This window comes from Perognathus longimembris, chromosome 1 (assembly GCF_023159225.1).
Source record: "Perognathus longimembris pacificus isolate PPM17 chromosome 1, ASM2315922v1, whole genome shotgun sequence".
Lineage (NCBI taxonomy): Eukaryota > Metazoa > Chordata > Mammalia > Rodentia > Heteromyidae > Perognathus > Perognathus longimembris.
Genome location: NC_063161.1, coordinates 14,837,489 through 14,863,922, shown reverse-complemented (window position 1 = coordinate 14,863,922; position 26,434 = coordinate 14,837,489). Strand labels below are relative to the sequence as shown.

General features: G+C 41.5%; 1 protein-coding gene and 1 long non-coding RNA gene across 4 annotated transcripts in view; one reads left to right on the top strand and one right to left on the bottom strand.

The window, feature by feature from the left end:
- The first annotated feature begins 111 nt into the window (after positions 1-111).
- The window catches only part of Chpt1 (choline phosphotransferase 1), a 26,622-nt gene continuing 299 nt past the window's right edge, over positions 112-26,434 (top strand). Inside the window, exons 1-9 of one of the 3 annotated variants that reach the window (XM_048357305.1) lie at positions 112-479; positions 10,395-10,542; positions 10,844-10,985; positions 13,921-14,005; positions 15,674-15,805; positions 20,097-20,255; positions 20,955-21,080; positions 23,578-23,688; positions 25,294-25,346. In XM_048357305.1, coding sequence (XP_048213262.1) covers positions 201-479; positions 10,395-10,542; positions 10,844-10,985; positions 13,921-14,005; positions 15,674-15,805; positions 20,097-20,255; positions 20,955-21,080; positions 23,578-23,688; positions 25,294-25,311 — 1,200 coding nt within the window. In that variant the 5' untranslated portion in view covers positions 112-200 and the 3' untranslated portion in view covers positions 25,312-25,346. Of the gene's footprint in view, positions 480-10,394; positions 10,543-10,843; positions 10,986-13,920; positions 14,006-15,673; positions 15,806-20,096; positions 20,256-20,954; positions 21,081-23,577; positions 23,782-25,293; positions 25,347-26,434 lie in introns of all 3 variants that reach the window. The other 2 variants (XR_007212569.1, XM_048357295.1) reach the window with 2 other exon arrangements.
- On the bottom strand, positions 7,987-25,999 carry LOC125359550. The gene is made up of 3 exons (XR_007212576.1): positions 25,988-25,999; positions 15,377-15,385; positions 7,987-8,448 (listed from the first exon to the last, which is right to left on the bottom strand). It is a non-coding gene; the product is annotated as an uncharacterized LOC125359550 (long non-coding RNA).

The window sequence follows — 26,434 nt, the reverse complement described above, 5'->3', positions numbered from 1 at the left end:
GGGGCGGGGGCCGGGGGCGGGGCCGGGGGGCGGACCCGGGCGGGGACTCGGGGCGGGCCCGGCGGGAGTTCGACCTCGGCGCAGCCACGGGGCCCCCGACCGGCGAGAGTCACCAGCCGGTCGTCGCAGGCCCGCGGCGCGCGCGCCTCCTTCCAGCTCTCCCCGCCCCCCCCCGGGCGCGGGTCGGCCCGCAGGCGGCCATGGCGGCGGGCGCGGGGACTTCGGGCCGGCGGGAGCCGCGCTGGCAGAGGGCGCTGGGCGAGCCGCTGAGCGCCGCGCAGCTGCGGCGGCTGGAGGAGCACCGCTACTGCTCGGCGGGCACCTCGCTGCTGGAGCAGCCGCTGCAGCTCTACTGGACCTGGCTGCTCCAGTGGATCCCGCTCTGGATGGCGCCCAACACCATCACCCTCATCGGCTTCGCCGTCAACATGGTCACCACGCTGCTACTCGTCTCCTACTGCCCCACAGTCACCGAGGAGGTACGGCCCGCCCCGGGCGCCCCTGACCACCCCGGCTCCCGGCCTGGCACCGGGTCGCTAGGGGAGCTGGGATGAGGAGGGGGCGGGGCGGGAAACCCTCGTGCGGCTGAGCCTCCTCTGGGGGGTGGGGTGGGGGGGGGCCCAGCCGAGTCGGGGCCATGCCGAGCCTCCCCTCCCAGGCTGCCCGGAGGCCGTCCGGGCCTCTCCTCCAGTCCTTGGACCGCCCCGAGCCTCCCCCAGGCCGCGGAGGGGCTGTCAAGGTCACTGCCCTGGTCCCTCGTCCGCCCACAGCGTCCTGGGGGACACAGGCAGCGGGGAAGGCTTGTCTGTTCGGGCTCCCGCCCCGTGTGTACGTTTGTGGGGTGACCCTGTGGGATGGACCAGCCAGCCCGGTATTTGCACACTGGAGACTGAACACCCCACCCAAGCACGCACGTGTGCACACACACACACACACATCTCCACATCTCCATCCTGCCTGGCTCGAAGACTTCTGGCTGGGTTGGCTAAACCCAAGATGCTTTTATAATCCTCTGTTTCTCAAAGGTTCGGGTAGTGATTTCAAAATTACTGATAGCATTGATCAAAGATAAGTAACTTTGAAAAGGAGGTCACTTCTTTGCTTCATAACTTTTTCACACACACATACAATCCCAACCACAGAAAACAAGCCTCGTAGTAGCTGGTGCCTATAACCCTAGCTACTCAAGAGGCTGAGATCTCTGAGGATTGCAGTTCAAACCCAGCCAGGAAAATCTATGAGATTCTTTATTGGCGGGAAGGGGAGGGAGGGTCGGGCATGGGTGCTGTCCCTGAGCTCTTTTGCCCAAGGCTAGCGCTCTATCACTTTGAACTGCAGTGACACTTCTGGTTGTTTTGTTTTTCTTGTGGTTTATTGGGGATAAGGGTCCCCGGAATTTCCTGCCCTGACTGGCTTTGAATGACGATTCTCAGATCTCAGCCTCTGGGATTACAGGTGTGAACCACCAGTGTCTGGCCCATCAGAGTCTTATCTCCAGTTCACCACCAAAAAGCCAGAAGTGGCGCTGTGGCTCAAGTGGTTCAGTGCCAGCCTTAAGCAGAAAGCTAGCACCCAGGCCCTGAGCTCAAGCCCCAGTACTGGCACACACACACAAAGAACAATCTAAATCAATAATCCTTATCATTGACACCCAAGGATCATAAAAGCTAACTGATTTATTAGTAATAATTGTATTTGACCTGTGTTCAAAGTGAGGTGAGAAATAATGTAATATGGACTTTGGACAATGGTTAATCAGAAGCATTCACGGGTACTGAGTATTGGAGGAGATGCCCTGTAGATCGAGAGGAGGTGAGATACACACTACTTGGCATATCCCATACATTGCTTTCTTTACTGTGCCCTCCATGTAGTGAAGTGTCTCTATCACCATATTTGAGTACAAGTCTTGCAGAAGACTAAAAAAGATGAAGGCTGGATTCCAGGAATACAGTGGGAATACTTCATGCTCTACATTCATGCAATGGCTTTTTAACTTTTTTGTTGTTGTTGTGTTTTGTTAGTTGCGGGGCTTGAACTCAGGGCCTGGGCACTGTCCCTGAGCTTCTGTGCTCAAGGCTTGAGATCCACTTCCAGTTTTCTGGCGATTAATTGGAGATAAGGGTTTCATGGACTTTCCTGCCTGGGCTGGCTTTGAACCACTATCCTCAGATTTCAGCCTCTTGAGTAGCTAGGATTACAGATGTGAGCCACTGGCCTCTGGCTTAACTGTTTTTAAATATCTTGCTCATCAATGACATGTTTCATCATCATCATCATCATCATCATTTTTGTACAAAGGCTGGTTACAGTTCTGTAACTCAGGTTGTGAGTACAATGCTTCTTGATCAATGGAAGACATGTTTATTATATCTTTCTTAGCAGATATTGCATTGTTATTTACTTCCACATTGTTTGTAAGAAGAAAAAGTATGCTGTTGTGGTTTTGGGGGGTTCTGCTACCTGTTTCCAGAATTTGAGAGGGTGTCAGAATGAAAAGGTGGCTGAGTTGGAAGTAGGGGACTTGGTTTGTCCTCTGTATGTCACAGCACACCTACTGGATCTGTTTTCTCATGTCGAAAATAGAAAATAATGCCTGCCAGCCAATTTTACAAGGAGCCTGTGAGTTCCAAATGACATAGGCAGATAAATGCAGAATTTGCTTAGTGAGTTAAAACTCTTCATCAACATATTAAAGTATACTGCTTGTTTGCTAAAAGGCCAGCAAGGACATAAAAGATCATAGCAGTTTCTGGCTCTTTTGCCTTAAGGTAACAGAACTAGTAAATAACAAAACCAAGTAGACATGCCAATCCAAGTGGCTCCAAATTAAAAGCTCGTGTTCTTTTTATCGGTTGCCATCTTCTCATTTGCAGTTGTTCTTTTCTCTTTGCGGTGTGCAGGAAGAACACTTGAGTTTTTATATACCGCAGTGATTGAAAGGACTTGCACGTCTACTCTTGTATCTGGCTGTATTTCCCATATCAACCCGGCCCCAGCGAATGACCTTCCTACCTTTGGTGTATTCCTGAAGAAACAGTCATATTTCCCTCCCCTCCTCCCTCCCTCCCTCCCTTTCTTCTTCTCTCCCCCTCCTATCTCCCTTCCTTCCTTTCTTCTTCCCTCTTCCTTCTTTCCTCCTTCCTCCCTTCCCTTCCTCCTCCCCTTTCTCCCTCTTCATTTCCTTTCTCCCCTCCCTCCCTCCCTCTCCTTCCTCCTCCCTCCCCTCTTCCCTCTCTTCCCCTTCCTCTCTTCCTTCTCATGCTCTCTCCCTTCCTTCTTTCCTTTTTCTTTGTTTTTGGTGGTACTATCATTTTTGAAGGTACAATAGTTTGAACTCAGGACCTGATAATAGTAGCTACTCCTCTGCTTGAGCCATACCCCAGCACCCCCCTTTCTTTTGGCTTTTCAGAGCTGATCTTGTATTTTTGCTAGGGCTGGCCTCAGACCACATTCCTTCTACCCACGTCACAGGTACCACACGACTGACTTATTGGAGGAGATAGAGGTTTCACTCCCTCTTGGCCTTGTCTGGCCTATGATGCATTCCTCCTTATCGCCACTTCCCACGTAGCTGGGGTTAGGAGAGCCAATGTGCCCAGACTAGAAGTAATATATTTTCTCCTAAAAGAAAACTGAAGCTCAGAGAGATTAAGTGACTTTAAACTGGCCGGTAACTTAAGAGTTCATAGTACATTTCCACACTTGACAGTGTTAGTTTCTAGGACATAGCTGGGGATAAAGGGAAGCTAATAAAAGTGGTTTCCATTAAGTTTGAAATGTTTGTAAAGCCATCATTTTTGTTCCTAGAAGCTTCACTCTAGCCAGAGTGAAATACTTGGCTATCACAAGGATTTCTCTACTTCTTCCTCTCTTTTTTCCTTTCTCTTTTCACCTGCTTCATTTATTTAGTTACCTACCTTCCTTCCTGTCTTTCTTTTCTCTTTCTTTTTCTTTCTCCATCCCTCCCTCCCTCTCCCCCCTTCTTCCCTCTCTCCCTCCCTCCCTTCCTTCTTTCTTTCTGTTCTGGCAATGAGGCTTGAACTCAGGGCCTTGCATTCTTGATGACTTTTTTTTATTCAAGATGAACATTCTACCACTTAAGCCATACCTCCATTTCTGGCTTTTTGTTGCTTTCTTGGGAATAAGTCTATTGGATACGTCTCTCCCAACTGGCTTCAAACCATAATCCTCAGATCTCAGACTCTTGGATAGGTAGGTGAACCACCAGCACCCAGCTTGCTTTTCAGTGCCTAAATCTAACTACTAGTTCACCACCTAATGTGTCTTCTTTCTCCCATTAAATCAACCACTTGTTGATTTGTTGGTTGTTATAATAACAATAACAACTTTCATTTACTGGATGTTTACTATTACCAGGTATTATTTTCAGCTGCTTTTTTTTTCTATTATTTCATTGAATCATCTCAGCAACCTTATAAATGAGGTAGTATTAATAGGCCCCTCTCCCTACTTTGTGTGTGTGTGTGTGTGTGTGCGCCAGTTCTGGGGCTTGAACTCAAGGTCTGAGTGCTGTCCCTGAGCCTTTTTCTTTCTTTTTTCCTCAAAGCTAGCACTCTACCACTTGAGCCACAGCCTCACATCTGGCTTTCTCTTGAGTAGTTTATTGGGGATAAAAGTCTCTTGGACTTTCCTGCCCAGGCCATCTTTGAACTGTGACCCTCAAGTCTCAGCCTCCTGAGTAGTTAGGATTACAGGCTTGAGCCACTGGCACCCAGTGTAATTCTTCTTTTTATATTAGTTATAGGTGTCTTTATTTATTTATTGTCAAAGTGATGTACAGAGGGGCTACAGTTTCATATGTAAGGCAGTGAGTACACTTCTTATCAAACTTGTTTCCTCCCTCCTCATTTTTCTCCCTCTTCCCCCCATGCATTATACAGTTGGATTACAGCATATATAGGGGTGTTCTTTCTTGGCAGGACAGCCTACTAGATTTCAAGTTCAGACAGTGATTGTTCATTTGTATAATACTCATACTTAGTATAATACCTTGCATCAAACAAGTGCTACCAAGTTCTTGAATACTTGGTATTTGCTAAATTATTGACTGTGTGAATGAATGATGACACATGTAATGTTGAGAGATTTTATTTCAATTGTTACTAGGTTTTACTGTTCTTAGATTAAATACTTATTGTTTAGCCTGGCTATATTTAAGGCAAGTAAGCAGGTATTGGGAGAAAACAGGAAGCAAGTTGTCTCTTCCCCTTTATTAAAGTGGAAGTCTTGAAAGGGGGTGTTATACAAATCAGGTTGACCAACATCAAGACTTCCACCAACAGCTACTGCTGGCAGGGATAGGTGGAAAAGAGAACCCTAATGCTCTGTTGGTCAGGATATAAACTAGTACAACCACTCTGGATGGCTGTTTGGAGTTTCCTCAAAAAATGAAACATAGGGGCTAGGAATGTGGCTTCACAGTAGAGTGCTTGCCTAGCATGCATGAAGCCCTGGGTTTGATTCCTCAGCACCACATATACAGAAAAACTGGGAAGTGGGGCTGTGGCTCAAGAGGTAGAGTGCTAGCCTTGGGCAAAAAGAAGCCAGGGACAGTGCCCAGGCCCTTAGTTCAAGCCCCAGGACTGACAAAAAAAAAAAAAAAAAAAAGAAGAAGAAGAAGAAGAAGAAAGATACATAGAACTTCCCTATGATCCAGCCATACCACTCTTGGGCATTTACCCAGACCATTACAAGCTAAGATATAGTAAAGACACTTGTACATCCATGTTCACCGCTGCACGCATTATAATAGCCGCATTATGGAAATGCGATGCCCTACAACAGATGAGTAGGTCAATAAATGTATACCCAATGGAATTTTACTCACCCGTAGAAAGCATAAGGTTATGTATTTGCAGAGAAATAGATGGGCCTAGAACAAATTATGTTAAGTGAACTAAGCCAGGCTCACAGAAACAAATGGCACGTGTGTTCTCTGGACATGACAACCTATAGAAGACTCCAGGCTTACACACAAACAGACGAAAGGAGAAACCCAAAGGTGTAACATTTTTGAACATTTAAAATACCACTTATCAAAACAAATTCCAGGAAATGGAAACACGGATTTTTTTGTGTGTGTGTGTGGTGGTAGTGATGGTGGTGTTTGTTTTTTTGCTATTGGGATTTTTTTCAGGAGGATAAAGTGGGAGGTGTTTGTACATAGAAAGGGAGAGAAGAGTGAACATAGGCAAGCATGCTAATCAGTATACACTATGTGGAAAACAAACTGTAATTTTTGGGCAAGGGTAACATTTGGGGGAAGGTGTAAGATTGTCCAAACAACAACAACAATAATAACAAAAACTATATTCAGTGCCTGACTTATTTACCCCTCTTTAGAACACTTTAGTAGTAATAATAAAATTATTTAAAAATAAATAAAATATAGCCTGCTGACTTGGAGATGGAAGTCCTAGAAGCAGGAGAGAGATTGAGGATGGTGTCACCTCAGGCTTCAACATTTAGGGAGGCCCTTGCTCTGGAAATTCTGACTGCGGTGCCTCAAGCTACCTCTGGAGAAACCATTCAGACCATGTGGGATGAGGCTTTAATTCCTGTTGCTGCATGAAACTTTAGTTGTAAAACATAAGCTGTTTCTCCTTTAGTATCCTGGGTCAAGTGTTGATAAAACGTAATGTATTCCTGGAACACTAACCAGGGGCAGAAGGATCCAGAAACTTGGGTTTTAAACATGAAGTTAAAGAACAGAATGGATGGTCAGAGCACCTAATGCAATCCTTGTTGATGGTAGATTTGGGTCACAGTCCTCACTCTCCTGCTCCCTTTAGCCCAGTTCCAGCAAGAACTCTTCTAGAAAATACTGAAGGAGGAAGAAAGCCCAGAACTATTCACAGGATAAATAGGAAGGAAGGCAGCCTGCAAAGTAGGACTTGTCACATCAAGAGGCAGCCCTCTGGTCCTGAAGTGCTGGTTTCACTGCGTTCACCACGGACCTCTGATTTCCTTTGCCCAGCACACAGACCCGTTCTCTCTCTCTCTCTCTCTCTCTCTCTCTCTCTCTCTCTCTCTCTCTCTCTCTCTCTCTCTCTCTCTCTCTCTCTCTCTCTCTTAAAAACAAACAAACAAACAAACAAAAAAACGAAGGTGTGATCATCCCAGTGCTGGCCCTACACTGAGTTGAGGCCATAGCTCCAGAATGTTAACTGGTAAGCCTCTGGGTCCTGTTTGGCTTGACCGCATGATCTTCTTCACGTCCTACTCTTCCCAACCTGCTCCTGAGCCTGGCCCCGCAGTGGGTGGGCGGGAACCCAACTCTGCAAACAAGGAAGTGCCCTGCCTGCCTGCCCCAGGCTCCCAGTAAAAAAGTCAGCTTACCACACGCACTTTATGTGAGTCCAGGGATGACAGCAACCTGGCCATTTGTACACTTTCCAAGCCTTCTGTTAACAGCGTCCCTAAGGCCTTTAATATATACAATGGTTCTTGCAATCAGACATTTTCAGAATCACAACTTCTAGTGTAGAAATAATTGGGAATTTAACTTTGCTTTTCTCAAAGAAATGTAATTTTTTTCATAGAAAAAAAACCAACCTCACTAGTTAACAGAATTGTCCTCTCTGCTCAGTTTAGCATTCTTTCAAAAATTCTAGGTGAGTTATGTTTTGGTTTGTTTTTCATTTTTGTACTCTCAGCTCTGCTTTTGGCCTGCCTTTTATAGTTTCCAGTGAAGCCTTTGAAAGTGTGTTAAAGCAGTAAATGTGATATTTTACCATGTATGTTCACAACTCAAGTTCCTTCTGTTCTTGTTATTTCTAATTTATATTACCTTTGTTGTTGTTGTTTTTTTGGCCAGTCCTGAGGCTTGAACTCAGGGCCTGAGCACTGTCCCTGAGCTTCTTTATGCTCAAGGCTAGCACTCTACCACTTGAGCCACAGCGCCACTTCTGGTTTTTCTATATATGTGGTGCTGAGGAATTGAATCCGGGGCTTCATGTATGCAAGGCAAGCACTCGACTACCAGGCCATATTCCCAGACCCTACCTTTCTTTTAAATAAAAGAGACTTGTGTACTTTTAAGCAATTCATAGTGCTTTCATTAGTACTGAGCCTCAAATATTAACCAAATGTTGAAACTTTTACAAGGCTTTTATTCAAAGCAAAGTTCTACTTACTTAGGAAGATTGAAGAATTGGGGTAATCAGGTTGGTTGGGTATTTGTAGAATTTTTACATAAACCATATAAAAATTGATATTTTAAAAGTATATAAATTGCACACTCACAATCTTAGCAGGAGGACCACAAGTTGGAGGTCAGCCTGGGCTACACAGTGTGACCCTAACTAACAAAATACGGAAAAAAGTATATTTGCATTAAAACTTTACAAAATAATCTAATGAGAATGCAGTATATACTGGCTTTGTATAAGAAAATGTAAGCTTTTTATCAGGTGCAATTATAGGCTAAGGCTTAAAGAGATTCGATGCCTTGCTCAAGGTCCCAGGATTAGTAGATGACCGAGCCAGGGACTCAAACACAGCTCTAATAACGTTCAAATCCTAGTTCTTTAACAGTGGTACCATCCTTCTCTCCAAGAGGCACAATTCTGGGCTGATCAGATAGTATGCTTTGAATCCAAAAAGATCTCCAGGGATTGGTGAATTATCATCTGAAGGGCCTTTGAGAGGCGATTGAATCATGAGTTCACTGATGAATTCCTAGCTAGATGGAGGATGCCAGGGGGCCCAGGTAGAGGGAGTAGGTCCCCTGGGGCAGTGGTTTGATTTTGTAGAGATTTCCATTGACTTCCTCTCCTCAATTTTTCTGTAATTTCCATGTTTTCCATGAGATGCATATTTAAAATTGTTACTGGTCTTGTCTGCTCTGTCTGTTATTTCTCACATTCCTGGATCTGATTGTTTTGGTTAGTTTTGTCCTTGCAAGTTATATTTTCCTGCTTGTCTAGATAACTGATCATTTTTGACTGGGGAGGGGGCAGTTCTAGGTTTTGATCTCACATCTACTTTATGCTGGGGCTGGCTAAGTCATGGGGGAATTCATTGGCTCCTTTGAAGACTGGCTTTTGTTAAGGGTATCTGTAAAAGCCGATGGAGCTAAGTTTGGATCACTGCTAAAGTAGTGTACTTCTGAGATCTCTGCCCAATGCCCTGGATAGTACCAAGCTTTTCTGCTTTGCCTAGTGGGAGCATGAACTCTTCCCACGCATGCGCAAACCAATTTGACCTTCCCCTCTGTTTCCTGGCCTTGGTGTTAGCATAAGTTTGACTCATTCAGACAAAGCTTCAGAGGGACCCATCTGTATCCCTCCACATACCCTATACTTTTGAAGAGTTGACCTTGACCTTCCTTAACTCTGGTACCTTTCCCCTCCACACAGCCAGCTCCACCCAGCTGGGTTTGGGTCTCCTCCCACACCATGACCCAGAAATGACAGTAGGCTGGGGCCATCATGGACTCCTAGAGCCAATCCCTTCTCTCTGGATCACAGGCTGCTGGCCAAGTCTTAGAACTGTGGGTGCTAATCCTCTTCTGGTTATGTGAGGTGGGAGAGTAATTTCAGATTCGGGTACTCTGTCATGAATGGACATGTAGGTCTGGAGTTTGTCTTTAAAATCAGTCATATTTCAAGGCCAGGTGCTGGTAGTTCATGCCTATAATCCTAGCTACTCAAGAGGCTGAGACCTGAGGATCATAGTTCAAAACCAGCTCAGGCAGGAAAGGCCACGAGACTCTTGGAGAATTGATCACCAGAAAACTGGAAGTGGTGCTGTGGCTCAAGGCGGTAGAACACTAGCCTTGAGCATCAAAGCTCAGGAGTAGCGCCCAGGCCCCTAGTTCAAGCCCCACGACTGACAAAAACAAAAACAAACAAAAATTGGTTGTATTTCAAGCAAAGTTGTCCTGAGAGAGTTCATATGTGCCATATCTAAGATTAAGAGAGCTATGGCTTTATGTGTGTTATCCTAAGTACTCAGGAGGCTGAGATCTGAGGATGGCAGTTCAAAGCCAGCCCAGGCAGACACATGTGTGAGACTCTTTATCTCCAATTAACCAGCAAAAAGTCAGAACTGGAGGTAAGGCTCAAATGGTAGAGAGGCAGCCTTGAGTTAAAGAGCTAACGCGCCCTGAACTAGGAATGAAAATGAGAGTCCGGAGCCTTGCTCAGGCGTTGCGCTCTGCTTCTCAGCCTCTGCAACTGCGACCCAGGTGACTTAGAGCAGTTCCTCTGATGGCTCAGTGCTGCTCTGAGGGAGGAGGGTTTTGAATAGTCCTTGTAGCACACTGCTGTGATATAACATGTAAACACAAGAAAGTGTGTCAACTGGTGATTCTCAGGGGCCAGCTAGCACACGATCACTTAACCGTTGCTGTTTCCATTTCTTCTTAGGCACCATGCTGGGCATACTTCTTATGTGCCCTGGGACTCTTTACCTACCAGTCACTGGATGCTATTGATGGGAAGCAAGCCAGAAGAACAAACTCTTGTTCTCCCTTAGGGGAACTTTTTGACCATGGTTGTGACTCTCTCTCCACAGGTAATTTGAGGAAGGAGGTCTTCTTCCTGTGGTTTTCCTTTGCGCTGATAGCTTATAAACTGAAATGAAGGGAGCTGCTTGCTTGGTCTTTTTCTGTTGTTGTTTTGTTTTTGTAGACATAGAAATTTGGGAGTGATTTTTAATAATGTATTTTAATGTTCAAAAAATTATTTTGTTAAGGGTTCCTTGTTTTAATGCCAGAATGAGGTCTACTAAAACTCTGTGTTTCTGAACAGCACAGAGAAATTATGTAATTGATTATTTTTATATCTTAATGGTTCTTACATTTTGTTTCTTGCAGTATTTATGGCAATTGGAGCTTCAATTGCTGTCCGCCTAGGAACTCATCCTGACTGGTTGTTTTTTTGCTCTTTTATTGGGATGTTTATGTTTTATTGCGCTCATTGGCAGAATTACGTTTCAGGAGTGTTGAGGTTTGGAAAGTAAGTATGATTTTATAAGTTATACATGTATTCATTTTTGCAGTCTGTTTTGCACTTGTCTGTATGAAAGGGGGAAATTCTTCTAGTTTCTTGGACTGTCTATAAAGGCTGTACACTTTAAGTCTTTTAGGTGTTCTGCATGTGATAGCTATATTCTTTGACAATCACTGTTTTTCTCCTGGGCTAGCTTCCTAGCCCAGGCTTACAAAAGATGAGAGAAAAGGGCTGGGAATGTAGCTTAGCGGTGGAATGCTTGCCTAGCATGCCGGAAGCCATGGGTTCAATTCCTCAGTGCCACATAAACAGAAAAAGCCAGAAGTGGTGCTGTGGCCCAAGTGGTAGAGTGCCAACCTTGAGCAAAAGGAAGCCAGGGACCTGAGTTCAAGCCCCAGGACTGGCCCCCAAAAAAAGATGAGAGGAAAAGGAAACATGAAAGATTTGAGTCTTATAGGAAAAAAAAGGATATGCAGTATTTTAACAAGCAGTATTTGACTCATATAATAACGTGATATGGAATCCAAAGCCTTTTTCTTTTCCTTTTCCTTTTTGTGTCAAATCATCATGTACCCAAAAGGGGGAACCCCACTGACCCACAGTCACCCACAGGGGGCGGTCGTGAGGCGGGCATGGCTCCTGCGCATGCCCAAGCTGCACGTTAGTTTCTGGCTCCCTCACCCTGCCCTCTGCGCATCCTCCGCTTGGGCCTCCCACCACCGCTGGTTCTGTTTCACTGCTGCACAGCAGAAACAAGCCCTGAGAAGAACTCCGCGTTAATGATCAACGAGGCAAACCTGAAGCCGTGGGGCCGGGTAGCCGAGGGGAGCCTTTAAAACAGCTTTCCACCTTGATTCTAAATGGTGCAGACATTGGAGCCACCGCCTACTGAGCATTTTACTTGCAGGTTTGGGGCACCAAGTGCCTTACCTGAGTGTAAGATGTTAACTGCCTCCACGGTACAAATGTGCTGCTCATAGTAGTGGCGGACCAGGATTAAAACTCAAGCCTTTTGGCTTTTAGGTCCTCCACTCTTAATGGCTTGACTTAGGTTTTCAGGAGCACCGAAGCCATTCTGAGGTAAGGGGAAGGTAACTGCATGCTGAGTTAATGTAAGAGAGCTTTAAGCTGATTTCTTAAATACCTGAAAAGCCTAAGGACAAAAAAACCCCGAGGAAAAATTCATAGTCACTATATAAACTCACAAACCGCACACACTGTAGATTAAGATACGGTGCTATAGGGAAGCAGCCCTGCACAGTCCAATTTTAGTTACATTGTCAAAGTTGCTATGGGAAAGTAGAATAATAAAAAAGACAATATTCTGTCATTATTTAGTGATAACTCATGTACTTTTTTGACGCATGAACTTCACTAAGAAATCTTTCTGAAATGAATTAGTCTGTATTTCTGGTCTTACTGTAAAGTCTTCACTTAGTTGCTTATCAGCTGAGAGACTTGAACTGGAGGTGCAAAAAGGAGTCTGCCACACCGCTAGGGAAGACCATTCCAGTCAGAAGTGTGAGTAAAGTACTAGAGCCTTAGGGAAATGGCTGAGTGGATAAGCACCAAGCCCGAGGGGGCAAAGGGGTTCCACTGTGTCCCAGGAGCTCAGCCTTTAAATACTAAGTGGCCATTTCTTCTGAGTGGTGCAGACATATGAGGTGCATAGACAGATAAACATCTGAAGCTCAGCTGGGCACCGGTGGCTCACTCCTGTAATCCTAGCTGCTCAGGCGGCTGAGATCTGAGGATCACGGTTCAAAGCCAGCCCTAGCAGGAAAATTGATGAGACTCATCTCCAGTTAAGCCCCAAAAATGTGGCTCACGTGGCAGAGCAATAGCCTTGAGCAAAACAGCAATGATGAAAAAAGGCTCAAAGACAGTGCCTAGGCCTTGAGTTCAAGCCCCAGGATTGGCAAAAATTAAAATAAAATTGGAGCTCAAGAAAAATGATGTAAATTAAAGATAGGATTTAGAGGTCACTAGCATGTGGACAATAGTCTTAAATGTATACAAAAATATGTAGATAAAAAATTGCAGGTGGAGTTCTGGATATGGAAGGAGCTCTAGTAAATAAGAAAGTCAGGAGAAAACATGCAATGGCAAAGCATTTCAAAGGGGGAATGATCCAAATTTAAGATATGACAAAGAAGTTATGGGACGTAATTACTAAAGTGTAACCCTTAGATCTGAAAAATTAAAAGTCACTTGTTTATAAACAATGTCAGTAAAATAATGGAACCAAAGTCCAGACAACAGCAAGTTAAATAGCAAATGCAAAGAAAGGAGGAAATTAGAAATATACACTAATTTGTAATCAGCCAGTTTATGGATTGAATAAGAAAAGTTTGGGCAGCTGCTGGAAAATGTAGGCCAGAGGGACTACTGATATCTGCTGTATGGTTTTTTTTTTTTCAGAGAAATTTAAAAAATTGTTTGTGGTGAAACATTTAATGTTTGTGGAATGTTGTAGTGATTTAGTGTTTAGTATGACTATTTAATGTTATAGTCACTTAATACCTTCATAAAGAAAGCTATTAAAAAAAACTCTCCCAATATTACAAATGAAATTGATTTAGGAGTTTTTAAGAATTTTCCGTACCCTCTATTATCGTGAAATTTTCTTAGTTCCAACAGAGGGGGGAAGGTACTAACAGGAGAGAACTAATAAGAGGATGAATGAGGATGAATTTGGTTGAAGTTGTTTATTTGCATATATGAGAAGGAAATGGTGAGACCTGTCGGAACTTTTTAAGAAGGGAGAGTGGGATAAGGGAGAGAGAGAGAGGATAAGGTCATCAGAGCATGGTGTGTACATGTGTGGAAATGTCACAATGGAACCCCTTCTTGTATGCTAATAAAAATTTCAAACTTTGCAGAACTCTATTTAGGGATTTTGTTTCCAAACAGCTGACCTGCTTTTTGTCCTTCCTCTTAGAGTGGATGTATCTGAGATTCAGGTAGCTTTAGTGATCGTCTTCCTGTTGTCTACATTTGGAGGAGTAACAATGTGGGACTATACGGTAAATGTGACTATTTACACTTGTCTAAAATGTGTTAACATTCATATAGTGGGAATGAGATGGATGGGGGTACATTGTAACAATGAATGAAAATGTAACAAGAACCTGCCTTTTGCAACTCATGTATACTAATAAAAAAAAATCTTTATGAAAGATGCCCTGTCAAGATGTGGAGGAGCCTTAAAGGCTTATTATTAAGAGCGCGGAGGCCATCTGAACTGGCTGCCTACTCTATGATTCCACCTGTATGACGCCAGTAAAAAGGTTGGCGATTGCTAGAAGTTGGAATAGAGGTGAGGGGAAGGAGGAAAACTGGAGGACTTTTAGGACCGTGAAACAATTTTGTCTGCTAATACAACCTTAGATATACATCATTATATATTTATCATGATACACAGACTGTACAACACCAACATTGAACCTAACAGTAAACTCTGAGCTTCCCGCAGTGATCGCATGCGCATGTGGACCCACTTCCATGGGGCCTGTTGCGACGGGAGATGGTGTGGGAACTCTCATTAATATCTAGTCAGTGTTGCCACGAATCCCAAAACTGCACTGGAGAAACCAGTTGTGTTTTACAGGATAGTGAAAGATTTCTCTGTGGCACTTACTGTTTGAATTGCCACGTGCTGTTTGTATGAGTAGGCTCAGAAGGACCTGGGGCATACTTTACAGTACAGGGGCACACCTCGGGACACTCCTCGTTGTGTAAAGGTCTGTGTGACATACTGGAGGGGTGCTGTGTCTTTTATGGTAGCTAGAACCCATAAGCAGTTAGGCATTTCTGGACAGTACGTCAGGTGTGGTTGTATTGAATTTGGAATTGAGTCTTAAAATTGTTTCACTTATTTGTGTGTACGTGTGTGTGTGTGTGTGTGCAGTGAAGAACACACACCGGCTTATTCTCATAAATAAGGTGCTCATTTTTTAATGTAGATTTTTGACATTTAGTGGTTAGCCTGTAGCTTCTGTAAATTTTGTTACAATTCCTCAGAGTCTTCTTTCAAAACATGATAGTCTAGCTTCTGGCAATTCATTGTTACTGTTCTTCTCTTAAATCCTTTGCTGCCTTTGGAACTTGTCTTGAACAGCAATTGACCAAAAGGTAAATATATTGCTAGAGGTTTAAGCTTAAATGTGGAGTGCACAGATTTTCCTGCATGCACACACATGGTAGTGGTCAACTTTATGATGGAAACAACAAAGCTGGCCTTTCCTTTAGAAGTAGCCCTTTAGAGGCTACTAATTCCAGTGAGTGCTTCAGTCAGATGAAGGCTTATGTGACTAACTGCTAATCATAATTTTATAAGTGACTAATCCTAAAACAAAACAAAGTTACCACTTCTAGTCCAGAACATAAGGGTCAACTATAAGAAGCTAATAGGCTGGGAATGTGGCTTACTGGTAGAGAGCTTGCCTAGCATGCATGAAGCCCTGGGTTCAACTCCTCAGTACCACATAAACAGAAAAAGGCAGAACTGGTGCCATGTCTCAAGTAGAGTGCTAGCCTTGAGCAAAAGAAGCTCAAGGACAGTGCTCAGGTCCAGAGTTCAAGCCCCAGGACTGGCCAAAGGAAAAAAGAAGAAGATAATATGTTGTAAGGGCCATATTGTAATGCTTCCTTTTCAATAATGATTTGTTTCTTTCTTTCTCTACCCCCTGAAGATTCCCATTGTAGAAATCAAACTGAAGATATTTCCAGTGCTCGGAGTGATTGGTGGTGTGATATTTTCCTGTTCAAATTATTTCCATGTTATCCTCCATGGGGGCGTTGGCAAGAATGGATCCACTATAGCAGTAAGGCGTTCATTTCATCATGGTTCAGCATTCATTGGTGGTCGGTTTTCTTAACACCAGTTACAAAGAGATGTGAACATATGTCAAAACAATAATGAGAAAGAAAATGAAATAACTCATTCTGTACACATAGCGCGGAAGCATTTGGAAAGTGTGTACTTCCTCCTCCAAAGCATCTCTCTTCTACCCACAGCCTGGCTCTAGGTAGATTTTTCTGACATCCTGTTTAACCACTCACGGAACAGTTTCCTTTTTTTCTTGCATTTTTGTGCCTTGAACTAATCAGGGCAAAGAGACTAGGGAGTTCTCAAGAGGATGACAGGAAAGCTGACCAAATCTCACACATGATACAATCTGAAGGTAAAGGTACTGTACTTCAAGTACTGTACAGTACTTAAAGGTACTATTCTAATCATCTTAAAGAAACATTTTAACCTTAACTTTTGTTGAAATACTCCTTGTGTGTGTGTTCTTTCTTATCTTACCCATACTATAGTACTTTCGTACTTACTATTTGTTTTTGTAAACTTTTTCGATGCTTTTGAGTCAGACTTTCCACCTTAAAAAAAAAAATGGAACACGATACCTACATTTTTTAAGTCTATTGTTGTTGCCTATAAAGTAGTCTAACATAGACAAATTAGCAATTACTACAGGGACATTCTCTCATAACAAAACATTGTTACAATTACTTTTCTTTAAGCTGTAGCACATGGCCTTTAGTTCTGTAACTCAAGATTTCTATACTTTCAGAGTGTATTTGATGTTTGCGAAACAGTTACTTGGAGCCAGGTTTAATTATAAGTAATAAACATGGAACTTTTTTTTCTGGTCCTAGGGCTTGAACTCAGGGCCTGGGTGCTGTCCCTGAACTTGTATGCTCAAGGCTGGTGCTCTATCACTTGAGCTACCACTCCACTTCTGGCTTTTTGGTGGCTAAGAAAAGTCTCATGGACTTTCCTAAAGCTCAGGCTGGCTTTGGACTGAAATCTCAGCCTTCTGAGTAGCTAGGCGTGAGCCACCGTTGCCTGGCTGAAATTCATTGTTTTTAATTTCAAAGAAGTTTCATGCTCTTAAATAACTTTAAGATTGGCCCTCAAGAAAACTTCAAAGGAGTCCCTATAATGCATAAATTGTTACTGGCCTGAAGTCGAACCTCAGTATTACATTAAATTGCGAGGCAAGCACTCTGGCCACTAGGCCATATTCCTAGCTAATTTGCATTTCCTATATGGCCAGAGATGTTGAGCATGTGTCTGTTGGCCATTTTTTACTTCTTTTATTACGTCTCTTTAGCCCATTTATTAACTTGGTTGTTTGGTTTTTGAGGTTTTAATTTTTTAATATATTCAGGATATTAGGCCATTGTCTAATATGTAGAAGGCAAAAATGTTCTCCCATTCTGTAGGCTATCTTTTTAGTTTGTTGGCTATGTCCATTGGCATGCAGAAACTTTTTTGTTTGACGCAGTCCCATTTATCAAGTCTTTGCTTTGCTGTGCTTCTGGATCTGTACTCAGAATGTTCTTCCTGTGCCACACAGTCCCAACGTTTCTCCCATTCCTTCCTGCAATAGTTTCAAGTCTTACATGAAAGCCTTTGATCTATTCTGAATTGATGCTGGTGCAAGGTGATAGGTAAGAGTTCAGTTTCCATTTTCTGCATGTGGAAATCCAATTTTCCCAGCACCATTTGTCAAAGAGGCTGGCTTTCTTCCAGCCTGTGTTTTTTTTTGGTTCCCTTATAGAATATTAGATGGCTGTAGGTCCGTGGGTTTATTTCTGGGACTTCTGTCCTCTTGGTCCTCAGGCCTGTTTTTGTATCAATACGAAGCTGCTTTCATTACTGTAGCAATGTTTGAAGTTTACTTTGTCTGCTAAGGATTGATTTCACAATTTGGGGCCTTTTAGGGTTCCATGTGAATTTTTGGATTGTTTTCTCTGCCTTGTTGGAAATGATGTTGGGATTTTAATGTGTATTGCATTGGAGTTGGAGATTGCTTTGGGCAGTATTGCTGTATTCAGGATCTTCTGCCAATCCAGGAGCATCGTGGGTGTTCCACTTCCTAAGGCTGCCTCAGTTTCCTTCTTGAAATTGTTGACGTTTTCACTGTGGAGGCCCATCACATCTTTGGTTAAGCTAATTCCTAGATTTTTTTTTTTTTGAGACTATTGCAAATGGAGCTGCTTTCCTGCTTTCAGTCTCAGCCTTCTCATCGTTGGCATGCAGGAAAGCTACTGGTTTTATACCCTGCCACTCCTCCCCCATCCTCTAGTAGCTTGAGGAAGGAGTCTATAGGTCTTTTAAAATATAGGATTATAGAGGGGTGCCAGTGGCTCATGCCTGTAAACCTCGCTACTCAGGAGGTTGAGGATTGCAGTTCCAAGCCAGCTCAGGCCAATAAGTCCCTGTGAGATTCTTATCTTCGGTTAACTACTCAAAAAAAAAAAGAAAAACTGGAAAGGGCACGGTGGCTCAAAGTGGTAGAGCACTAGCCTTGAGCAAAAAGAGCTCGGAAACAAGTGCCCAGGCCCTGTATTCAAGCCCCACAACTGACAATACATAAATGAATGAATGAGTAAATAAAGGATCATGTCACCTGCAAATATGGATACTTTTACTTCTTCCTTGTCTATTCGAATCCCCTTTATGTCTCTCTCTTGCCTTATTTGCTCTTGCTAGGAATTCCTGTACTATGTTGAAGAGGACTGGAGAAAATGGATATTCTTGTCTTATTCCTGATTTTAGAGGGAATGGCTTTAGTTTTTCTTTATTAAGGATGTTGTTGGCCATAGGTTTATTATATTGAAGAATGTTCCTTGTACTCCCAGCTTCTCCAGAGCTTTTATCATAAAAGGATGATGGATCTTGTCAAAAGCTTTTTCTGAATGTATTGAGATGATTGTGTGGTTTTTGACCTTTTCTGTTATGTGTTGTATTTCATTTATTGATTTACATGTTGAACCAGCTTTGCATCCTTAGGGTGAATTGCATCTGATTGGTAGAATTTAATGAGAAATTTTGCATCTGTGATCATTGAAGAGATATTTCATTTTGCTTTTAGGGTAAACAGTGAGAGAATCCTGATTCACATAGATAAGAATGTGAAGTTTTATCATTTGTAGTTGGAATGCAAAACAAAAGGGAGTGAGGAAGGTGTTGCTGTAGAAAGGAACCAAGGTAGAATTTAACTCTTCAAAATCAGTGATATTTCATAGAATTAGCAGGTAAGCTTTCTCTCAACATTTTCACACACTCATGCATGCACACATACACACACACACGCAAAAAAATGTTATGTTGACTGTGCAAGTATTGATGGCCTTCGCTATAGTGAAGTTGATGTAGGATGAGTCTCTTTGTCCATCTTTAGCTCTCTGATGTAAAGTGTGCACATATGAAATTGAAATCAGACATGTGGTTATCACATGCCTGTATATACTCAGGGTTTCGTGGGAGTTTGAAAAGCACACCTAAGGTTAGTATACACCTTTTATCCGTGCACTGCATCATAGTCTTCTTTAGGTTTGTAGTACTTTTACACAAAATGAAACATTCAGAGAGAAAAGGTTTTCTTTATTCCGTCTCCCATTTGTCCTTCCAGGCTAATGGGGCACTTTTCAGAAGGGCATTCCTTACTAGATGCTCTTGCCATTTGTAACCTTGCAAACTCCCTGCTCCTCCAGGGCGCAGAAAAGCAAAGTGTCATGTGGTCAGTGGATTACACCACAGAAGTGATCCTGGCCTGGAGCCCCTGCCTCTCCTCCACAGGAGTCTGGATGGCTGGAGAGCTGCCATGTTCCAGGGCCGACTCTGCATACCCGGGAAGAGTCTGCATATCCCTAGTCCTCTGCAGTAATTCACCACAGAAGCCACTGGTGTACAGAGGACTCTTAAGAAAAATGTGTTCTCTGTGAAAAAGTGAGAACTCTGCATACTGACTGTATCAACAGTTCTGTAAAAATGGCAGTCAAAAGTATCTTAATAGATTTAAAAAATTTTAAATCCCCATGGATCTTGAAGTGTATTGATGTCAACTTCTAGGTTACTCCTGTCCAAGGGGCGGTGACAGACCTTGTATCCAAGATGGGGTTTTGACTGTGTCCCAAAGGGCATTCACCCTGGAATTGCTTCCAGCTGCCAAGACCTATAACAGAATTCAGTTATGAATGCTTAATTAAGGTTATTAAATTCCTTTAATAACAACATCCCCCTCTCCAAACTACTTACATTGTTTAATAAATACAGTGTTACAATGTGATGCTGATACAAATATTCTGCTTATTCCTTAGGGCACCAGTGTCTTATCACCTGGACTCCACATAGGACTAATTATTATACTGGCAATAATGATCTATAAAAAATCAGCAACGAATGTGTTTGAAAAGCATCCTTGTCTTTATACCCTAATGTTTGGGTGTGTCTTTGCTAAAGTTGCACAAAAATTAGTGGTAAGAAATCTTTTTCAATTTTTGATACATTATACTTAGGCTGGGGACTGGGGACTCCACCTGTGATCCTAGCTACTCAGGAGGCTGAGATGTGAGGATCGCTGTTCAAAGCCAGCCTGGGCAAGAAAATCTGTGAAACTTCTCTCTGATAAGCTTACTCAGAAAAAGCCAGAAGTGGCGCTGTGGCTCAAGCTGTAGAGTGCTAGCCTTGAGCACAAAGAGGTTCAGGAACAGTACCCAGGTCCTGAGTTCAAGCCCCATGACCAAATATACATACATACAGATATGTATGCACGTGTGTGTGCCTATGTGTATATATGTGTGTGTATATAATATATATATATATATATATATTAGGCCTCACACCTAAAACTAGAAACTATTTTATACTATGTCAGTTTTCCTCTGTGGTATCAGTAACACAATAAATAAATATTTGTGCTCTTAGTAAAGCTGAGCTAGTGTTATGTTGTTATTTATCATAATGATAAATTACAACTTTCTAACATCAAGAATTTAAATACTAGACATTTTTAATAAGTTATCTAATAATAAATCTGATATGTAAATAAGTATTCCCTTATCAAATGTGAAATGATATGGTCTCTGTGTCTCATTAGCAAACTAACAATTGTGTCCTGAAGATTAGAACCAAAACATCTAAATACTTAATTGTGAAATTGTTTGTTTTTTTTATAGGTAGCTCACATGACCAAAAGTGAACTGTATCTTCAAGATACTGTCTTTGTTGGGCCAGGCCTTTTGTTTTTAGACCAGTACTTTAATAATTTTATAGATGAATATATTGTTCTATGGATAGCAATGGTAAGTACATTTTTGCCTTTTTTTCATTTATTTTTAACTATTAGATGACACTGTGTTTGAAGGGGCATTTCAGTGAGATTATCCATTGCTTTAATATATAGTTTATATAGTAAATACTTCTGGATATTTAAAATGATTTAAGCTGTGAAGTTTGCAGAAATGGCAACATATCTGAAGGTCAGGCTTCCAACAACTAGATCTTGGTTGCTGCATATCTGTTCTCCCCAAAACAACTCTGTTTTTCTTTCCTCCAAACCAGAAAAAAGATGTCAAAACCACTTTGCCCAAATGACTCTCTGATTTTACTTGATTACACTTACAGAAGGTGCTAGCAAAGGTGGATACTTTAGCTAACATTGAGGAAAGATCCTGAGACTATTATATGCTAAGAGTAAGCAACTGTATGTGTCTTTGTGGCCTTGGATGGATGTAGATTTGTAGTAATGATCACTCAGCTACTAAGAAAAGGATAATGCTAGGCGAGCACTCTACCGCTAAGCCACCTTCCCAGCCTAGAAAGGATAATGCTTACTGATTGTATTCTGTTTAAGAAAGGAGAGTAGATATTCTCTCAAGATGATGATGCAATAGAGAATATAGCAAGAAACTCGCCAGGTATCAGCTGAGGGAGAGTTAATGGTAACACTCAAATCACAAAACTAAGTGGAGCATTAAAGTTTTATAATAAAAATGGTTTTCAACTCTATCTTATGATGGTTTTGAAGAATTTTTCTACATTTTTTTACTATCTCTGCACCTTACTGACCTTCACTAAATTGTTAGTGATATAAAAGTAATGTTGATATGTGTTTTAAAAAGAACCATGCGGAAAGTCTTTTGGTAGTTCAAACAGTCTTACCTGTATTAAATTTAGGTATTTAAAAATCTGTTATCAGCGGGGCTGGGAATATGGCCTACTGGCAAGAGTGCTTGCCTCCAACACATGAAGCTCTCGGTTCGATTCCCCAGCACCACATATATGGAAAACGGCCAGAAGGGGCACTGTGGCTCAGGTGGCAGAGTGCTAGCCTTGAGCGGGAAGAAGCCAGGGACAGTGCTCAGGCCCTGAGTCCAAGGCCCAGGACTGGCCAAAGAAAAGAAAAAAAAAAAAATCTGTTATCAGGCTGGGAATGTGGTTTACTAGTAGAGTGCTTGCTTAGCCTGCATGAAGCCCTGGATTTGATTCCTCAGTACCACATAAACAGAAAAAGTCAGAAGTGGTGCTGTGGCTCAAGTGGTAGAGTGCTAGCCTTGAGCAAAAGCAGCTCAGGGATAGTGCTCAGGCCCTGAGTTCAAGCCCCCCCGGTTGGCAAAATATGTGTGTGTGTGTGTGTGTGTGTGTGTGTGTGTAATTTAGCTACTCAGGAGGCTGAGATCTGAGGATCACAGTTCAAAGCCAGCCCAAGAAGGAAAGTCTGTAAAACTCATCTCCAATTAACCACCAGAAAACCAGAAATGGCATTGTGTCTCAAGATGGTAAAGAACTAGCTTTGAGCAAAATAGTTCAGGAATAGCAGTCAGACCCTGTGTTCAAGCCCCACAACTTACACAAAAAAAATCTTATCTATTCTGTACATGAAATATATATTGGAGTACATTTGCAGATGCGTCACTAGGTTGTACTTAATAATCTCCTGGAGTAGATAATGTTCATTTATAGGCCATTCAAATGTCCTCTGTACTTCCTATGGTGGCATAGGAATACTTACCTTTCAGGTGAACAATTAAAGTTTTCAGGAAATATTCTAGAAAAAGCCAAGCCAGGGGCTGGGATGTAGGCTCAGTGGTAAAACGCTTGCTTAGCAAATGCAACATTCTGGGTTCCATCCCCAGTACCAAAAAAGAAAAGACCAAAAAAAAAAAAAGTTAAAAAGAAAAAAACAGCTCCCCCCCCAAAAAAAAAGCCAAGCCAGAGCACAAACCTAGTTCAAGCCTAAGTTATCAGCAAACACACACACACTCACACACATACACCATACACACACTCTACTTTTTCCTCCTGGGCTTTATTTCCCAAAGGAAGGCATTTGACTCTCATCTATGGGTAGTCTTCAGAGACCTTTCCTTAATTTCAAACACCACCGATTTTGTATATGCCTCCTTCAACCCTTCAACTATGGTATCTTTTCCTGACCTTTATTTTCTTATAGCTAACATCAGAGGAATAAAAAAATGAATTGAGTTAATTATAATGACTTATAATAGTGTTATCACTGCACAGCAGTTGAGAGAATGAGTCTGAATGTCTGGGTTCTTACTTTTTTGTATTGAAGTCCTTTTATTCTTGAGCTTCAGTTTCTGTTCTGTGTAGTCCAGAAAACTGTAATGAAGTCCAAATACTGTGTGTGTGTGTGTGTGTGTGTCTGTGTGTGTGTGTGCGCGGAGCATTCACACCTTTTCAGTGAAGAACTTTTAGGTTACAAATGTTTGAGACTGGGAAATAGCTACAACTTTAGAAAAGGTAGACTATAATCTATTTTCTCCTTTGTTTTCAAAGGTCATTTCTTCATTTGATATGATAATATACTTTAGTTCTTTATGCCTGCAAATTTCAAGACACCTTCATCTAAGTATCTTCAAGACTTCATGTCATCAAGCACCTGAACAGGTTCACAAGCATATTGACTGACTAATAAGCCAAGGAAAAGAGGAGAAGCAGTTAGGGGAACCTATGAGTGAAGGAAACCCCCCTATGCAGGAGGCTAGTATACTATCAAAATAAGGTTACTTTAAAATAGAAAACATAAATTCTGTAGGTCCCATGATGTCTATTTCAGTAATGAAGCCCTTACTATGTGTCATGAACCTCCATTTTTGATCCCAGGTTTTATCAGTAATTTAGTCTGTAAATTAACAAAAAGCAAGACCAAAACCAAACTCAATCTTGAGGATAAGAAAGAGAATTCCTACAATTCTAAATAGCAGTCTGTTTCTACAGAATAGCTATCAGACACTTCGGGGTTTCATTACCAAAGCATAAATATGTAGAACTTAAAGAACTTTAGCTATCTTGACAGTGGCAAGATCTTGCTAAAAATTAAAATGCAAGCTTACTGCATAAGTAAGTGTATGACATATACTGTAACGGAGTCAAGTGATGCTCTTACAAGTGTATTTTTTAGGGCTGGGAATATGGCCTAGTGGTAAAGTGCTCGCCTCATATACATGAAACCCTGGGTTCAATTCCTCAGGACCACATATATAGAAAAAAAGCCAGAAGTGGTGCTGTGGCTCAAGAGGTAGAGTGCTACCCTTGAGCAAAAAGAAGCCAGGGGCAGTGCTCAGGCCCTGAGGCCACGCCCTAGGACTGGCAACAAAAACAAAACAAATAAATACAAGTGTTTTTTTCATACTAGCCAAGAATGCTGATTAGTATAGTATCCAATACTTGCTTTAAAATACCAACTGGAATTTAAAACGCCTGTGGGGGTTTTAAAAAATTTGTCTTTAATAAAATGTGTTTGTTGTAGCCATTTAGAAAAGCATGTATTTGTATAAATTAAGGCAGTTAGTTCCTTGATAGTTTTTTGAGTTAAATTTTTTGTCAGAAAAATGGACGTAAAGGGCTGGGGATGTGGCTTAGTGGTAGAGTGCTTGCCTAGCATGCATGAAGCCCTGGGTTCAACTCCTCAGTACCACATACACAGAAAAAGCCGGAAGTGGGGCTGTGGCTCAAGTGGTAGAGCACTAGCCTTGAGCTGAAGAACTCAGGGACAGTGCCCAGGCCCGTGAATTCAAGCCCCGGAACTGGCAAAAAAAAATTTTTTTTTTAATTTAAAAAAATAGTCTTTTAAAATGAAAACCAAATCAGGAGCAAAAATAGTTGACATGTAAATACTTACCTATGCAAACATGGTACAACAACTAGTTACTTGGAGTGCTCTCTGACTACTCCAGATGGTAACAGGGAACACAATAAGTATCAGTTATTCATCCACTAGGTACATTAGGTACTGATTCTTACCGTTCTCTTCTCAGATGAAGATATTTAAGTTCTTTGTATTTTTATAAAATACTCTTGTAGTATTATTTTATAATATAGTATACTATCTCCTAAATATCCTTTTATATCTATCACAAAGCTCTTTGTTGATCCAAATATTCAGATTCCCATCTGACCCTATTTTTAATTTTCTATGTGTAACCATTCCATGTGCAATTGATATGATAAAACAGAAAAACAGAGGAGTAATGAATGTGTACTTTATTCTAGGCAAGAAAAAGACATTGAAAAGACAGTGGAAGTAGGAAAAATATTTATGTGAAGTAAGGAAAAATATACTTATGTGAACTAAGTACATAAATACTCTGGAGTATTTATTTTTGCCTCTATAACTATTGGAAAAACTTCTCAAATAAGGACCTTTTCATATAAACTTAAATAGTACTTATGAGATTTATATTGCAGGCTGGAGAAGCCACTCAGTGCAAGAGTGCATACTTATGTCTGATCCCTGGCATAATACAAAAAGACAAAAAATAAATAAAAATAAAATGGAAGTCAAGTGACCTCTGTCCTAATGTCAAATAGTTGCTAATAGCAGAGGCCAAATTTCTTCCTGTATAAATTACCACAGAAAAATAAAAACATTATAATTAAGGTAAAGGTTATAGAGGCAAAACTTAGAATTTAAGACATGGAAAAGCAGGAAAATATTGCTGTTCTGAATGATTTTGCTAAAATTGAAAGTAATTTCACAGAAACATAGTAAGCTTAACTGATATATTTCAAATAAATGTTAAAACAATTTAAGATTGATTAAACAACTTGATAAAATTATTCTGTATACAAATATAATTTTAAAATGAATTGTTCAAGTCTTATTGAACATTAAAACATCTTCTTTAAAGACAGATATGAAGTATTTAACCCATAATTAATTAGCTACGGTCATAATATGCTCTACAAAACTTATAGATCAAGCCCAATTAAATGACATATTGACATCTTCGTGGAAATGACAAACTATTAAATACTTTTTTAGTAAATACACAGAAAAGGCTATACATGAAGAATAGATTCTCTGGGGTACTTTTCCTTAAGAACAACAATATAAACCGTGCATGGTGGCCATACTCTTTTAAGCTACTTGAGAACCCAAGGAGAGATCCACTTGAGCCCAAGAGTTTGAGAACAAACAGTCTTGGCAATATAGGAGACTGTCTCCAAAAAAAAAAATAGCCTTCTATTCTTGCACTTTGTATCTTTGAGGACTGAGAGAGATATGTGAGGCCCAAACCTAAAGTTAAATCATCTTTATTGATAAAAGTTAATTAACAATGTTAGAGAAAGTCACAATTACAACTAGAGTTGAAAGTGTGATATACTTAATTTAGGAATAGCTGACATTTGG